We start from the raw sequence: 16,782 nt of genomic DNA on the forward strand, positions 1-16,782 counted from the left end.
AATCGAAAATAACTTTTCGGTCGGATTATTTTCATGATGGAATCTAACCAACCGAAACGTCTTCCAAATAAGGTTTACATCTTCCGCAAATAAGTTTTACATCGACATATAGTATTTCAATACCATTATAAATATTTTAGGAGAGCTAATTCAAATGTTTAAATTGGCTGACAGTTTTAGATATGGCAGCTGGAGGAAAACAAACCCCCAAGTAGTGTGAGTGAAATCATTTGCATAGAACTCTATTGGTCACTGCACAGTGACGTCATGCATTAAATGTGACAGGTGGTGGTCCTGTTGATTACATTTTGAACTTAAAGATTATTCGTATTTTCGAAATGATATATTGGGAAGCATATATAATATATAGGGAATAATGTTTTTAGAAGTATAAATGTTCTCTAGAACGCCTTACAATTAAATTGTGCCTTTCTCTACTGTGGGAAAATGTATATGAAAGACCTCATGAATGAGCTAATTATTTGTTTATCAATTACTTCTACTGTTCTCTGAATCGGTAAGTAGTTTTGCGGTAAAATTGGTTGGGAATTAATTATTAGCACTAAGCTTATTTTAATGGAATCCAAATTTAGTAAGTCCGAACTGTAAACAACAGGACCAGCACTTGTCAAATTTGTGAGGTTAAGGCATTTCATACAATGGTCAATCAGCCAAGTGTCAAAAGTGTCGAATTATGAGGCAAACAAACAACTTTTGGAATTAAGGGGTGGGTAAGAGTATAATAATGCGACGTCGCAGTATGTGTATTTTACAAGTCAGACAATTGATAAGTGGCGGTTTGACCGACAGTTGGCTTATACGCCCTAAACCGAAATCTAATCATATGTTTGTCGAGAAATTATTTACGGCGTAAAAACCAACTGTCAAATTTATCTTTGAAGGGAAATTCCGGATAAACCCTTACTGCTCGAACACAGTTCACAGCATTTAATGAGTTTTGTTTACTCGTTTGACGCGAGAAGAAGCAACCGCTATGGAGAACTCGTACAGTCCATCGGAAATTCACGACACCCACATCTGTGATTGACGAGTAATCGTTTGTCTGGAATTTTCACTCGAAGTAAATTTTGACAGTTGGCTTATACGCCCTAATCATATGTTTGTCGAAATATTTACTCAATCAAAAAATGAATAAATCACACGAGAATCACATACTTCGTTAATTATTTGTTTTGAAAATAAAATTTGAAAGGAATGTACGCTTCGAATTGTTTTCGCCGCAAGCCAAAAAAATTAATTAGATTAATTCGAAAAACCATTGTGTTTTTTACTTTCTAGATTGTGCGACTCAGCGATCGAAAATCAAAGCTTCATCAAGTGTTTAGAATTATTAAATAAAATATTGTTTTCACTATATAAACCGACTGAATGACAGTATCGCCCGTTCGGTGATTGTTACCTTTTCGATCCCACGTATCACCATTGAAGTATGGTTCTTACGTTGTTTACTCACCATTGAAGGACAGTTCTTACCTAGGGGCAGATCACTTGTGATGCATTTTTAAAAATCAGCGAAATTAAATGCATTTCTTTCCGTCAAAATAAAAATTCATAACCCAAGTAACCAGTAAGCATTATAACGTAGCCTAATATCTGCTTTATATCCACATATAAAGCAGCCCTTTAGAGCTGTGAAGCCCTAAATACTGATATAATGCTGGTATTATGCCAGAAAAGGCGAAATATAGTGCTATTACTGTGCAAAAATTGACAGCTCGTTTCTGCAGTACTAATGCTATTATATAGCACCAGTGCACAAATGTCAAATTTGAAAGCCTTATATTGGCACTACTAATGCTATTAAAAAGCTTAAGCTTACGTCCTCATCTTCTCAATGGCGATTATTGTTACACTTTGCAGCTCGTATCAGCGTTATAATCGTCAGAAACTATTGTCTATCTCGAGATAATTCAGCATTTCGTCGAGTTGTTGGAGTGCGACCGAAACAAAAACAAACGTTGCGAACAGCCTTAGAGTATCGAAACAATTCGATTTTTTACAAACATTCCAGGCTCCCTGAAAAAAAACTTGGCATCCCTGCCATCGAGTGACGTCAAATTGAAGGGCTAACGTGATGCACAATGTCACAGTTGACTTGCAGATGAGAAACGGCTCACTCGGCGTCACAATTTGACAGCGTTGTCAGTTGCTTCTCGCGTGTTTTTGCGGTATTTACGTTTACGCTGAATCGTAAAAATCGAAAATTTAAGTATTCCTGAAAATAATCTGTAGAACATCGTCATAAAGCAATGAAATTCTCTACAAGCAATGCCAAATGCTCCTCTTATAGTGGGAAGCACGTGATTTACGTTGGAACTCACACAGGATCGTTCAAAAGTGATTTAACGGGTCTTATCACCACGTGTATATTGTTTATAAATGCTTTGTTTTTTTAGAGCTCGAGCCTTTTCAAGATGATCCATACAGGCAGACAAATCTACAACCAATTGAAACGTTGGATAAAACATCCAAAGTAACGTGTATGGAATTTGGCAACGATGAGCACACGGAAATATTGCTTGGACGCGCGAATCACTACGTGAAGGTATTTAATTCTGATAGTGAAGTTACAGCCTCCAGCTTTGAGGCAGGTAATGGAGAGGTTGTTGGACTCGGAAGGTCGAATGGGTATGTTCATGGTTATAGGGATAAAATAAATCCATAATATCGTTACCCATTTTAGCTGTATAGTTGCCGGGATAGACAAAGGCACGGTGAAGATCGTTAAGTATCCAGAGACGACTGAATTTTCTGTAGGAGAAAACCTTGCCAAGCTTCGAATCTGTCGTGGAGATCAGAACCTAATGGTGACAGGCGGAAAGAACCTGAAGCAAATTATCAAAGTGTGGGATTTAGAAACACAGAAAGTAACGTTTGCCGCCAAAAATGTCAGGAAGGATATGCTAGAACTAGAGCAACCAGTTTGGGAGAATGACATTCTTTTTCTGGATCGGAACACTATCGCATCGTGCTCACGGTACGGATATGTGCGTGTGTACGATTTAAGAGGCACACAGCGACGTCCAGTGCAGAACTACTCTCCACCTGATGATCAGTTATCCTTTACATGTCTTGCTGGACATGAAAGGTATCTGTATGCAGGAACGACAACGGTTGGAACGCGGGCTTTCGATATTCGAAAAATGAAAAATCATGTCCATGTGTACAAAGGATTCACAGGAACGGTGACCAGTGTTGGATTAGATGCTACTGGGAGCTATCTGTTTACGTCCTGTTTGGATCGATATGTTCGAGTACACAACGTTCTGAAAACGGCGATGGTGTATCAATGCTACGTCAAATCAAAACCAACTCGAATTTTGTGTACAGAATACAAAGATCGAGTGGTCGAAGCAGAGGAAGATGATGATTTAATTCTTGTAGAAGAAAATGAAAAAGATGAAGTAGATTCCGAGTATGAAGATTTATTTGCAAAAATGCAAACCGTGAAGTGAGTACCAATAATATTGAAATTAATTTTATTTTAGTCCTAATTTTTTTTATTTTGTAGAGAAAAGTCGGCTACGAAAAAGCGCAAAATGGAATCGGAAACCCACAGTCGGTCGAAGCCAAAGATTCCGAAGAAAAAACGAAATAATGAATAAATGTCGTTGTCGAGTGAATTCCTGGAGTAAGATTTAATGTTAGAACTTAAAGAAACATTGTAGTTTATGTTTGTTCATATAAATTATAGATTGTTGCACTGTCTTCTGTAACTGACTTGTGGGGAACATTTCATAGTACAGCACGTAACGATCAAATTGTCCACATCGCTTAAAGATAATCTTTTCTAGGCAATATGAACGACCCATACCTCAGCTTGCTCACATTCTGCAGTTCCCCTCTATCTCTACCAGAATTCGGTCATTCATGACACACATGACGATCTAGGCCGTCTTCCGTTTAATATTTACTAGCTAATACCCATCGTGCGTTGATGCGACTTTCAACCGAATATGAGGAAAACACAATTTGTTCCGAAGCGCCATCTGGCGGACAGATAATCCCCAACAAATAGCACACAAACACGCTCCATAACAAATTCCTACTATGTATAAATTTTGATGGCAATCGATTAAGCCGTTTCGGAGTCTATAAATTATATACATACAAACATTGACTTTTATATATACAGATAGATATTCTGGTCGCAGTTGAAAATCGAAAAATTGAACTTGCGGCTTTTTGTTTTTCCCTATTTACAGAGAGGGCAACTAATGCGCATCTTGTGTACATGTTAGAGAATCAACTTGCGCATCTTCGAAACCAGTTGCGCTTTAGTTCTGCACGCTGAATTTAGGAGAAAAGTCAAAAGACGCAAGTTCACTATTTCAAGTTTCAACTGCACCCAGAATAGTTTGTGAACGTAGAAACAGTAGTTGCAGAAGACTAGGTTGGTATTGTCGCTAGTATACCGTTTTATCTTTCTCTTTCACTGTAGTAGAGTGATTATCAGTTTGGTACTTGGTTTGGCAGTTATATATCGTGGTATATCACTTTCAAAGTAATAAACGCTCTGTGAGAGCGAAAGAGGTACTGCACCACAAGCGACAATCCTAATCCAGTGTTCTTTACTGTAGAAACTGAAAAAAATTAATTGGACAACCTTCATTGTCAAATCAACCACTGATTGAAGAAGTACGCAGCCAAACCGGCACCTTTCGCGAACTGTCATCGCGTTTCAAAATTATATAACTTATCTAGCCAAGTTGATCCGTACTTCTGGAAGAATATTACGAAGTCTCGTGAATTTCTCCTGCCGAGTGTTAATCCGTGCATTTGCTAGTCTTGAAAATCCGCCGGCCAACGGAAAATCCAGATTCGCACGATGGCATCTCTAGTGCACACTGTTCGTGGATTAGTTTGCCGCAATTCGCAGCTGCTTCGATCAATCGCTATCCGTTCTATCTCGTCTGCACCACAGCAGTCAAATTGTAATCAAAGGTTCCTGGTGCAGCCCCAACAGCTCCTGAGTAACTTTGAGGTTAGTTGACCGATTTGGACTAGATTAAAGAGGGACGTTTATGTAACATTTGATTATTTTTATTCTATTCGTCATTCGTTTGGGATTTCTTAAAAAGCAGAATAGTAAAAGCTTGGTGCGACTTTATTCCTCTAAGCCTAAGCTGGCAGAGGTTCGGGAACGAGTTTTGAAAGTTGTGGCTGCCTACGATAAAGTTACTGCCGATAAGGTACGCTAATGTTTCTGTTTTTCCTTCTGTCTCTTCCAAACAAAGCAAATCGGTCGTTGGCAACTCGAGTTCACTAGAAGCTATAGTGCTAAGGAACCACTCACACTGCAGCTGATCAAGGAACGTGTTCTGCTTGTGTTGAAGCTCTACGATAAGGTCAACCCGGAGAAGGTACGTGAGCAAGGTTGACGACTGTGCAGTTGTTGGGATTCAATTGATTTAACAGCCTAGTCTAAGATCGTGCCTTCGGTTGCCGACCGATCTGCCATACGGATAGAGATATACATAATACACATATCTCAGCCTTATTTTTGTTCATTGCAGCTGACCCTGGAGTCGCATTTCATAAACGATCTTGGTTTAGATTCATTGGACCACGTAGAAGTGATAATGGCCATGGAAGATGAGTTTGGTTTCGAGATTCCCGATGGCGATGCAGAGAAACTTTTCAGACCGGCTGATGTCGTGCAGTACGTTGCAGACAAGGAAGATATCTATGAATAAAGGGTGAAATTTGCCCACCCGGTTGATTTGTTTGCTGCTTGATAGCTACATATAATAAACAAGGAAAGAAATACACTGTAGGCTTTAGTTTAAAATAAACAAATACAGAACTTTCGACTCAGTTTGGGTTGCATAGCTACCAACCATAGTCAAGGAGTTTACGTACTGAAATAGAACAGACCCTTGTGATGTTAATTACCATCTGTTCCTTTTTTGCGGCGATACGATTTTTTATGTTTTTCACTAAAAATGCCTGCTAACCTGCCTCTTCGTGATTTATGGCTTAAATTGGGAATTTAGCATTTTGTCACTTTTTACAGCAAACTAATTCATACAAAACTGGTTGAGATGCTACAAAAGCACCCGTATCCCGAATCTACACATTGGAACTGACGAAAATTTTAAACTGCAAGTCGGTCAAAGGAGTTTAAGATTCTTATCATGTGTATTGGCAATGATTTGTGACAATTTATTGGAACCGATAGTGCACTGTCGAATGTTCTTCAAAACTTTCTTTGTCGAATATTTACCGACTCTTGTAGGAATCGGAATCAGCATTCGTGATTCTACCCCTGATTTCCAGCTTGAGCTTGTGCGACCACCCCTGGCTGGTACTCCGTTATCGATCTGCACTAGCTGAAGTTGCACAGGGAATAAGTAGATAATTATGCTTGGGAGTAGCGAAACATCTTTCAATATGCAACTCCTGGTAATCTGAAAGTGTTTATTGATCAATACCGGCGCCGACCAGGCCCGAACGTAGATAGCGAAGGGAAAGGGGAAGGAATGGTTAGTCCGATACTTGCTTTTGCTAGAGGCCGTACATCCTACTGCCCACTCCACAAGTAGGTACGTTCTTATGAGATCTGTATTGATGGGCAGATGTAAGCCGATGTTGTGCATTAGTATATTTACCAACCTTTGCAGTCTTTATATGTCTTATTCGCAAAATTCAAAAACTATGTCCTAAAGTGGGCCAAAATACCTTTTTATCCTAAGTATCAGATTCACCGTCGGCGTGGGATCATCTAATAAAACACGCGCATATGCGAATGGACACACAGTTATAAAATAGAATTTATACACGCGAAGTTACATACACGATAGCACGCGCGACGTTCAAACGCCCACGCGATCGAGCACATTAACGTACAAACCCTCAAACCCTTCTCGATGATACATGCGATCGTGAAGTTCTTACGTCCGCTTTAAGCAATTCTCGAAAAAAAAAACTTGATAAAGATAAATCAATTTAATAATAAGCAGTGTTCTACTATTCATCTCAGTTTGTCTTCACATCTCGCCCTGAGCAGAAGCAAAAAATCGTCCCGCGCAAGTGAAACAGTCAATTCTACCTAAAAATCAATCGGTGCCTATCACACAAGCAGTCCATATAACAATAGCCTATACCTACTGTACGATATAGTGATGAGTGACGGTGCCCAGTAAAAAGCAACCCAGATGCGGCCGAACTGTGTTGCTGTTGATTTTTCAAAATGCCCCGTAAGACCAGCCATTCGGGAAGTGGAACGGTTATTAAAAGTGAAGTGAAAACTCTACAAATGCATCATATCAAACATTGCGTGCTGATTTCGTTCAACAACATTAACCAAGCTGAGTCATTCGCCTCGCGAAACAACATGCAGCACACCGCCGAATGCGGCAATGTTAAATATAGCATTCCCGTATACATCGAGAACGGCGCTGTAGAAGTTCGGGTCCATGATTTGGCGGCGCGATTAAAAAATGCTTGCAAAAATACGGAGAAGTAGACTCCGTTGCACATGATACATGGAGGAATTTTTTCCCGGGCATCCCTAACGGTGTTCGTGTGGTGAGAATGCGTGTGACCAAGCCAATTCCCTCTTAGGGGCCGTTCATAAACCACGTAAACTCATAGGGGGGACGGGGGGGGGGTCTGGCAAAAGTCTACGAGGGGGGAGGGGGGGGTCTTTGAAAAAGTCTACGTAGACTTTTATTTTTTGTTATTCTCGTATTACTAATTATGAATGGGATTTAAAGAGAGTTGTATTTAAAATATCGGTCTATTCAGTATTTATGCAGAAACTTCAGAGCTAGTACACTATTGAGGTAACTACTCGTTAAGCGACCACTCAACCCAGAACCCACGATTTTTTTTGGACAACCTCACACGTTTTTGTTTCTTGCGTATATTTTGATATAGTTTTGAACTGGGAATAATACATAATGACAGTTCCAAAGACGATCGCCAAAAATTCCTCTCGTCGGAAGATTTTGACTGTGAAATCATCTGAAGCACCACTAGTTAACAGACATGCATGGACCATTAAATGCATGAACCATAAAAAGTTAAAAAAAATTTCAAAGTTAAGCATTGTAACAACAAAACACCCGATTTTTAACAATAAGTAGATTATTTTTTTTATTTTTATTTAATAATTTCGGTGGTTAAAGCAGTAGTGTAGTTAAACTTCTACAACAAAGTGTTTACTCGAGTTAATCAGCTTCTCTTGCAATCATTTACACTGATTTCAAAATCTTTAAACACCCGTTAAATTTTACGTCTTGACCCTATGCAACTCCGTGCAAACCGGCTCTACTATATTTATCTTCGAAAATATTCGGAGTTAAACTTTGATACTTTGCTATAATACTCTAAGGTGATACGGCTATTAATTATATAAGAAATATAAATATTTTTGGGAAGATTTAAATAGCTTCGTTCCCGTAATCAAATAAGGCAATTTAGATTATCTTATTATCTTAGCAATATTGAAATTTGTTCACATTTGTGTGCATGTTTGGTTTATTATTGTAGTCTAGATGATAGTACACATCGACAGTATTAATTTGTAATTGTTTCTTATAATTTAACAATTTTGAATGCACCAGTAAGGCTCAAAAAGTTTTCAGCAATTCTGCATTGTTGGTGTAGGTCGCACTTCGGCCAAAATTTAAGCTAGTTATAGCAATGTATCTTTTTACATATATTTGAGTGACTAACCTTGAAAAGAAGTATTCCGCTACATAAACGTTGGAAAGCACCTTGAATCGGTATTAATTGATTTGATCAATCATAGACAAATAACCAATGTGACAAATCTTTCTTTAATATTTAAAAAGCTTGAAATAAATCTGAACGCTTATTTTTAACTGAACATTATAATGTGCTTCTTGCCAAATTCACATTTCCTGCGAAAAAAAAATTAAAGGTCTACGTAGACTTTTGGCGGGGGGGAGGGGGGTTGGTAAAAGTCTACTAAGGTCTACTAGGGGGGAGGGGGGGGGGGGGTTAAAAATTCTCAAATTTCGGTCTACGTGGTTTATGAACGGTCCCTTACTTAAGCTTCACAGTGTAAGGAAGGGTCGATGCTCTCATTCAACAGACATCACTAGTCACGTACCCAGGGCAAATTCCTACGTGCCAGTTCTGCACGAAGAAGCTGCACCTCGGAAAACCTTGCGTAGAAACTGTTAAGGAAAACTCAAATCCAACTGAAATCAGCACACAACCATCTTACGCTAAACCACTAACAGCTGCAAAACCAACATCTATGGATCAAGCACCATCAACCAGCAACAACAACAACGAAACGAATGCCGATAACGAACATACTAAAACGACCCTTAAGAGTAAAACACAAACTGGAACATCCGACTGCGAGCAGCAGGAAAGTAGTACGGATGAGGACATGGACGTGAACGATAACGCGAAAGAAGACAAACGAAATGAACCTCAACTTGCGGACAACACTGGCAATATTTCGCCCCCTAGAAAAAGGATCTCAACACGCAGCAGAAAGCTGCTCCTGAACGAGACCAAAAATTTAGCTGTTTTTTTATTTATTGTAAAAAAAACAAACAATCCGACTCGTCGAGCTACCGCTTTTGGGCCTAAATAAATTTATTAATTCGATCATGAATCGACCAAAGGGCCGAAGTCGCAATGATATCGTATCGAGAAAAACAGCTTTGAAAATTCGGTTCTGAAAATTAAATCGTATTTTAACAGTGTTTGCATACTGCGCTTTCAAATGTATTGAAACACTTTGAAACAATACTAGTTTTCGGAAGCATAACTAAAATGTTTTATATAATAACGTTTTCGTTGATAAAATTGAAACAGATTATTTCGCCGAGTGTTGTTATGAAATGTTGATTAGGCCATTTTCGAGTCGCCCTCTTGTTTTAACGACTCTCAATTTCGCCCTGCAGTGTCGCCAAAAATCAAATGTGGCTTTCGCCGTGCTCGCTGGAGGGGAAAATTTGTTATTCCCCCTGGGCGTAACAAGCACTTGGTTTTTGTTTAGGGCGATTCTGTTTACGGACCTTGTAAACAATGATGCTGTCAATTTCGCCTGTATACACTACCTTAGAAATGCAGAGGCGTAACCCGCCTGGCATTTTGTTTACAGTTGAAAGTCGGATCCGCCGTTTTGTTTTTTATTGATTTTCATGAAGTGTGAAATATTTATAAATGACTTTTTATATTGTTTATAAAGTATTTTTACTCCTCTTTCAGATATTAATCAAATCTCTGTTTGTGTACATTTGTTAGTTTCGCCCATTTGTCGGTTCACGATCGAATTATAAAAAAAAAATACTATTCATCTGTTATCGTGAAGTGTTCACCATTATCTGCGTTATAAAGGATTGCTTTTATGACAAATTTAAGTTTGTTTTATTCTGATGCGTTGTAATCCGTTCTGATTTATAGCGTTTTCGTTTTTTCCTGATGCTACACCGGTGTAGTGCAAGAAAGAGATAGACTGATTACACCCATGTTTGTATGAGTGTACTACACCGATGTAGCGCACTGTCAAAAACGAAAATGCCATTATATTCAGCTGTATTTAGCCTTGCGAACGAGTGTAATTTGCAATCCTTCGTAGAGCACAATAACACTCCTATTTAAGCTTCTGATGAAGTGGAGGGGGGGGGGGGGGTAGAATAAGGGTGGGGCGGGGGTTTGTGAAAATGAAATTTGGGAATTGATCAAAACTTATACATTACTAGCTAATACCCATCGCGCGTTGCTGCGACTTTCAACGAAATAGGAGGAAAACACAATTTGTTCCGAAGCGCCATCTGCCGGGAAGAGAATCTTCCCCAACCAGTAGCACACAAACACGCTCCATAACAAAAGCCTACTATTGTGACGGCAATCGGTTAAGTCGTTTGGGAGTCCACAAATCATATACATACAAACATTGACATTTATATAGGTAGATGTATCATTTCAATAACATTCTGTAATTTTTCCATACAAAAATATCGACAAGCGACTCGGCGACGAAGCTTTTTGTAGAACGTCTCTGGAAAACGCCTTTTGTAGTGTTAACTGCCATTCAAAAACTACTTAAACGTTTTATTTCAAACTTTGTATACAAATTCTATGTAAAAAAATACCTAACCCCTACGTTGAGATTATTTTTCTCATAAAAAGACAGAATTTTTCGTGAAAAATTAAAAAATTCTCTCGAAAGCTCAACGTAGGGGTTAGGTATTTTTTACATAGAATGTGTATGCAAAGGGTGTAATGTGGGTGAATGGAGAACGGTAAGTCTAGTTATGTACGGTATGCAAACTAGGCTCGATGGAACTATCAAAGTCAGTCCTGGATATCACATACATTTGGAGCAACATAAGATGTTGCTTCAAGCTGTTCTCAACCCCTATTCGACAGTTTTCACACCGCCACCCGAGTTACGGCATGGTTAGTTTACAGTTCGGGAAATGGGTCACGGGATTTCGCACGGGATTTGCGTCGGGATTTGATCAGGGAAAATTTCCCTTTTTATTGGAAATACTGAGAAAAGATATATCCTCAAGCAGGAATCGAACCTGCGATCTCCCAGTCTCTAGTTGGATGCTTTAACCACTGCGCCATCGAGGAACTGTGATGATGTCATCCCAACAGTATCGTGATCACTGCCACAGCCTCCAATACCTCCTAATTGACCTATCGACCCCCAATGTCTCCTATAAGCAGATTGTCACCTCTCCCTCGCATCGATCGGGCTAAATCTCTCTCGTTATCTATGTTTAGGTCCAGTGGACTGCGCTCAAGGCTTGAGATATTTATTATCACTGTTTGCCCTTTTAGCTACTTCCCGTGCTACTGCAAAAGTGATTTGATATTCTGAAACATGTTTTGAAAAAGATTATGCTTTCCAGTCTTGCTAAAGGGTATATCCCGAAAGCATGGCGTGAAATAACTGCTAGATTTATTCCCAAATGGGGGCGATCAAGCTATGAAGAAGCCAAGAGTTTTAGGCCTATTAGCTTAAGTTCTTTTCTTCTGAAAGCTTTGGAACAGTTAATCGATCATCACATCAGGAACGTTAGTTTAGTTGAATATCCACTGCACAAAATGCAACATGCATATCAGTGTGGGAAATTCACGATCACTCTGCTTCACGATGTTGTTTACATTGAGAAAGCCTTCTCGCTCAAGCAATCTAGCTTGGGTGTATTCCTAGATATTGAGGGTGCTTTTGACAATGTGTCCTTCCAGTCTATTCTGGAAGCGACGCGCGGTCATGGGATATCTGCATGTATCTCGGGTTGGATAAACGCTATGCTTAGTAACCGCATACTTTGCTTGTCACTGCGACAGGCTGAGAATACGGAAGTTGAGTATTTGCGGTTGTCCTCAGGGTGGCGTTCTGTCACCTTTGTTATGAAACTTGGTTGCCGATGGCTTGTTGGAGAAACTCAATGAGTTTGGACTTTGCATCGGAACAATATATGACTTAATGCAACAAGCATTAAGGGCTGTCGAACAAAGGTGTCGAAAACTTAAATTATCAGTTAACCCAAGCAAAACTATGGTTCTTTTCACGAAGAAGCGAATAACAACCGGGATTCCTCCTTTGCAGTTCTTTGATTCTGAGCTACTTTGTGCAGATTAAGTCAAATACGTTGGAGTTATGTTGGATTCCAAACTGAATAGTTGAGTTCAGAGTGAAGAAAGCGTGCATGGCCTTCGAGCAATGCAGACGAACTTTTGGAAAGACTTGGAGTCTCAAACCTAAATTCTATTGGATTTACACGATAGTTGTACGTCCAATACTGTTATACCGATGCCTTGTGTAGTGGCAGCGGGGAGAGGTGATGGCAGTCCAGTCAAAGCTAAACCATCTGCAAAAAATGGCGCTCATGGCGTTGACTGGTGCTTTCACCACAACTCCGACTGCTGCTCTTGAGGCACTTCTATATATCGAATCATTACACATACACCTCAAACAAGAAGCACTGTCATGTGCATACAAACTGCAGGTTACTGGGCTTTAGAGCAGTAACCATAACTCCGCTAGCGAATGACGGATCTCAATAGTAGCATGTCTGTAATAATATACGTACATGGAACTATTGAGAACCAGAGCTACAGGTCCAACACCCTGGTAAAGGAGGATGGTAAAGCAAGATAGGTCATAACCCCAATTCCAAGGCGTGAAGGGACCGTGCCGAGGGATGAGTGATCGAGGGGGTGAAAAAGATGCTCGATCGTTAACGGAGCCTGTGGGGTACCTGGGCAACCCCCACAGTAAGTGTCCCTTACCACGTTACTGCGGAGCTCTGGCGTGGCGGACATTTATTCTCGTGCAACTCGTGGGTATTAACATGGAAGTGAACAAAAACAATAAACAAACGGAGGTGCTAAACCCCTTTGCTAGAGGTGGTTTGGCGAGGTCTCCCCCCAGTGGGGAGAGTAGTGGAGCGACGAGTGCTGCATCTGATAGCACCAGTGACCCCCCAGCAGTGGTAGAAAATAGCACTACCAACGCACTGGACGGGCCACTATCCGCGATGCGCAAAGTGGTGGAGAAGCTCGATTCAATAATCGAGCTCACTAGCGCAAAGCAAAATATAAGCAAGGAGCTGAAGCAGAGCCTCCTGGTGCTCCGGAAAGCTGTTCGTGTCGCAAGACAGGAACAGCAGGCTTACGCCAAGAGGATGGAATGTCGGGAGAAGTCCGACAGAGAAACCCAGACAGTGGCCTCCAAGAGGGAGGGAAGAGAGAAGGTCGACATAGGTACCCAGACAGTGACCTTCACCTTCTATGGAGCAGCCATGTCGCTCGAAGCGGCGGCCGAGTTCCCCTCGAAGGCAAGGGCAATCGCAAGACGGCGTCGAACGCGAAGCGCCCTAGGAAGTCACCAGGCGAGGGTGCAAAAGCCGACACCACACGGCGTGCAACCGTTAAGTCCAAACGCCGTTTGGTCGAGGTAAGTGAGGACGAGAGTGACCTCGCTGGGCAGAGCGATAGTACCAGCAACCCGGCGCAACCGGGGCAGGGGGCGTAAACCCCTGGACGCTGGTCACCAAGAATAAGCCGGCAACGACACCGGATGTACCGTGGCCCGCGAAGAAGGCCAAGGACAGAGGCGAGGCCTTGTGGTTAAAAACCGACAAGGACAAATACGCCGACGTCCTAAAGTCGATGAAGGCGGCCGAAAGCCTCTCGGCGGAAATGACTCCAGTGCAAGCATCTGGACAAGTTCACGACCGCAGACGATGTCGTCGCAGCCGTCAAGGAGCAATGCGACGTGACAATCGAGCGGGCCTCTGTGCGTTTTAGAGGGGGACCCTCCGGCACCCAAGTAGCCTACCTCAGGCTACTGAAGGCGGATGCCAAAAGGTAACCGAGAAAGGTAAACTGAAGATCGGATGGTCGGTATGCCCAATAAGCATACCCCAGCCGCCTTCAGTGGATAGGTACTATCGGTGCCTTGAGTCCGGCCATAAATCATACGAGTGTAAAGGCATAGACAGGAGCAAACTATGTCGTCGCTGCGGCGAGGAGGGGCATAAGGAGCGGGATTGCACTAAGGCGTACAAGTGCCTTATCTGCACCGCTAAGAAGCAAGCCCGTAATCATGCTATGGGCGGACCTTCATGTCCTTTCGGTGAGGCAAATAAGAAGAAGCCGTGAACGTTACACAGCTAAATCTTAACCATTGTGCAGCAGTCCAACAGCTGCTGTGGCAGTCGGTCTCGGAGTCGAGGACAGATGTCGCCCTCCTATCAGACCCGTACAACATCCCTGCCGGCAACGGCAATTGGGTGTCGGACGGGTCTGGAATGGTGGCAATCTGTACAACGGGACGGTTCCCGGTTCAAGAGGTAATACACTCCTCCGCCGAGGGTGTTGCGATTGCCAAGATCAATGGTGTGTTCTATTACTGCTGCTACGCTCCACCAAGGTGGCCCATAGAACAGTTCCATCAGATGATCGACAGGCTCTCGTCAGACCTAGTGGGCCGGAAACCGGTAGTCATAGCGGGAGACTTTAACGCTTGGGCAGTGGAGTGGGGCAGCCGCTGTACAAATAGCAGGGGCCAAGCGCTAATGGAGGCGCTCGCGAAACTCGATACTGTGCTAGCTAATAATGGCTCCGCTAGTACATTCCGTAGAAACGGGGTGGAGGCGTGGATTGACCTAACATTTGCCAGCCCGAGTCTGGTTCCAGGCATGGAATGGAGGGTAGACGAAGGCTACACTCATAGCGATCTTTTAGCAATCCGCTTTAGGATCAACTATGGTGTGCAGCATCCGAGGGCGGGAGATCCCTGTCAGGTACGCGGGTGGAAGTCCAATCACTTCGATAGCGAAGCTTTCACCGCGGCCCTGGGACTGGAGGCCAACATCGACAGTCTAAGCGGGGATGCGCTGGTAGCTGTTCTATCACGCGCGTGCGACGCCACTATGCCGAGAAAAACCCTGCCAAGAAACGGCAGATGCCCGGTATACTGGTGGAGTGCCGAGATTGCAGCTCTACGATCAGCCTGCCTTAGAACTAGACGTAGGATGCAAAGAGCTCGCACCGAGGATGCAAGAGAGAACCGCCGTGAAGTGTTTCGAGTTGCCCTTAACAAGGCCATTAAAAGCAGCAAGAGAGCGTGTTTCGACAACCTGTGTGAGAGTGCCAACGCGAATCCTTGGTGTGACGCCTACAGAATCGTGATGGCCAAGACCAAAGGGGGCTCTTCACCCCCAGAACGGTCTCCGGACCGGTTGGCGACGATTATCGAAGTACTCTTCCTGTCTCGAGCCACAAGCCCCTGGCCACCTGCACTACGAGACAGTGCGGGCACGGCCGAAACGGTGGCTCCGGTGACGAATGAAGAACGAGTTCCAAACAGCGCTCTCAAAGCAGCGATCATAGCGAACCCGAATATGTTCAGGCTAGCTATGCAGAGGTGCCTTGACGACTGCCGTTTCCCCGATAGATGGAAAAGACAGTAATTGGTGCTGTTGCCGAAGCCCGGGAAGCCGCCAGGCGCCCCATCGGCGTACAGACCAATCTGTCGTAACCTTGGAGGTCTACGGGGAGTCAATCCCTGAGGTAGAACTAAGCGCAGAACACGCGATCAACACGGTGGAGGAAAGGATGAGCGCGAGAGGCCTGGAGCTCGCTCATCATAAGACGGAGGTAGTTATCGTCAACAACCGCAAGTCGGCACAACATGCAGTTATCCATGTGGGAGAAGTCGCAATCACTTCACAGCGAAGTCTGAAGTCTCTCGGAGTCATTATAGACGACAAGCTGACCTTCGGCAGCCATGTCGACTATACATGCAAGAGAGCGTCGACTGCTGTTGCGGCTCTATCGAGGATGATGTCCAATAGTTCAAAGGTACTGGTAGGCGTTGCCGTATCTATCCTCAGGCACGGCGACCCGTCATGGTCAAGAGCACTGAGGGTAACCAGTTGCCCACAGAAACTGGAGAGCACCTACCGCGTGATGTGCCTCAGAGTGATATCTGCCTACCGCACGGTATCACACGATGCATCCTCCGTGATAGCGAGCATGATGCCAGTCGGGCTGGTCATTCGGGAAGATGAGGAGTGTTTCGAGCTACGTGGAAATAGCGAGCGCACCAGGGTGACCTCGGTCGCCAGATGGCAGCGTGAGTGGGACAACTCCTCGAAAGGTAGGTGGACCCACCGGCTGATACCTAGCATATCGAGCTGGGTGGGAAGACCCCATGGGGAAGTTCTCTTCCACCTGACACAATTCATGTCAGGCCATGGCTGTTTCCGACAGTACCTCCACAGGTTCGGGCACGCGGAGGTC

The 16,782-nt window shown here is 43.0% G+C and overlaps 2 protein-coding genes across 3 annotated transcripts; both read left to right on the forward strand.

Moving 5' to 3' along the window:
* The first annotated feature begins 2,175 nt into the window (after positions 1-2,175).
* Positions 2,176-3,646, forward strand: LOC131692658 (WD repeat-containing protein 74). The gene is made up of 4 exons (XM_058979821.1): positions 2,176-2,358; positions 2,418-2,649; positions 2,705-3,472; positions 3,533-3,646. The coding sequence occupies exons 1-4, from the start codon at positions 2,271-2,273 to the stop codon at positions 3,624-3,626; spliced, it is 1,182 nt and encodes a 393-aa protein (XP_058835804.1). The 5' UTR covers positions 2,176-2,270; the 3' UTR covers positions 3,627-3,646.
* Positions 3,647-4,706: 1,060 nt separating this feature from the next.
* Positions 4,707-5,865, forward strand: LOC131692194 (acyl carrier protein, mitochondrial). 2 transcript variants are annotated; one of them, XM_058979103.1, is made up of 3 exons: positions 4,707-5,005; positions 5,106-5,213; positions 5,538-5,865. In XM_058979103.1, exons 1-3 carry the CDS (start codon positions 4,850-4,852, stop codon positions 5,715-5,717), a joined length of 444 nt encoding a protein of 147 aa, XP_058835086.1. In that variant the 5' UTR covers positions 4,707-4,849; the 3' UTR covers positions 5,718-5,865. The 2 variants fall into 2 exon arrangements, with proteins under 2 accessions (XP_058835086.1, XP_058835085.1); XM_058979102.1 differs by lacking the exon at positions 5,106-5,213 and adding an exon at positions 5,259-5,384 and having other exon boundaries at positions 4,708-5,005.
* The last annotated feature ends 10,917 nt before the right edge of the window (positions 5,866-16,782 follow it).

The sequence above is a fragment of the Topomyia yanbarensis genome, chromosome 3, assembly GCF_030247195.1.
Source record: "Topomyia yanbarensis strain Yona2022 chromosome 3, ASM3024719v1, whole genome shotgun sequence".
Taxonomy (NCBI): domain Eukaryota; kingdom Metazoa; phylum Arthropoda; class Insecta; order Diptera; family Culicidae; genus Topomyia; species Topomyia yanbarensis.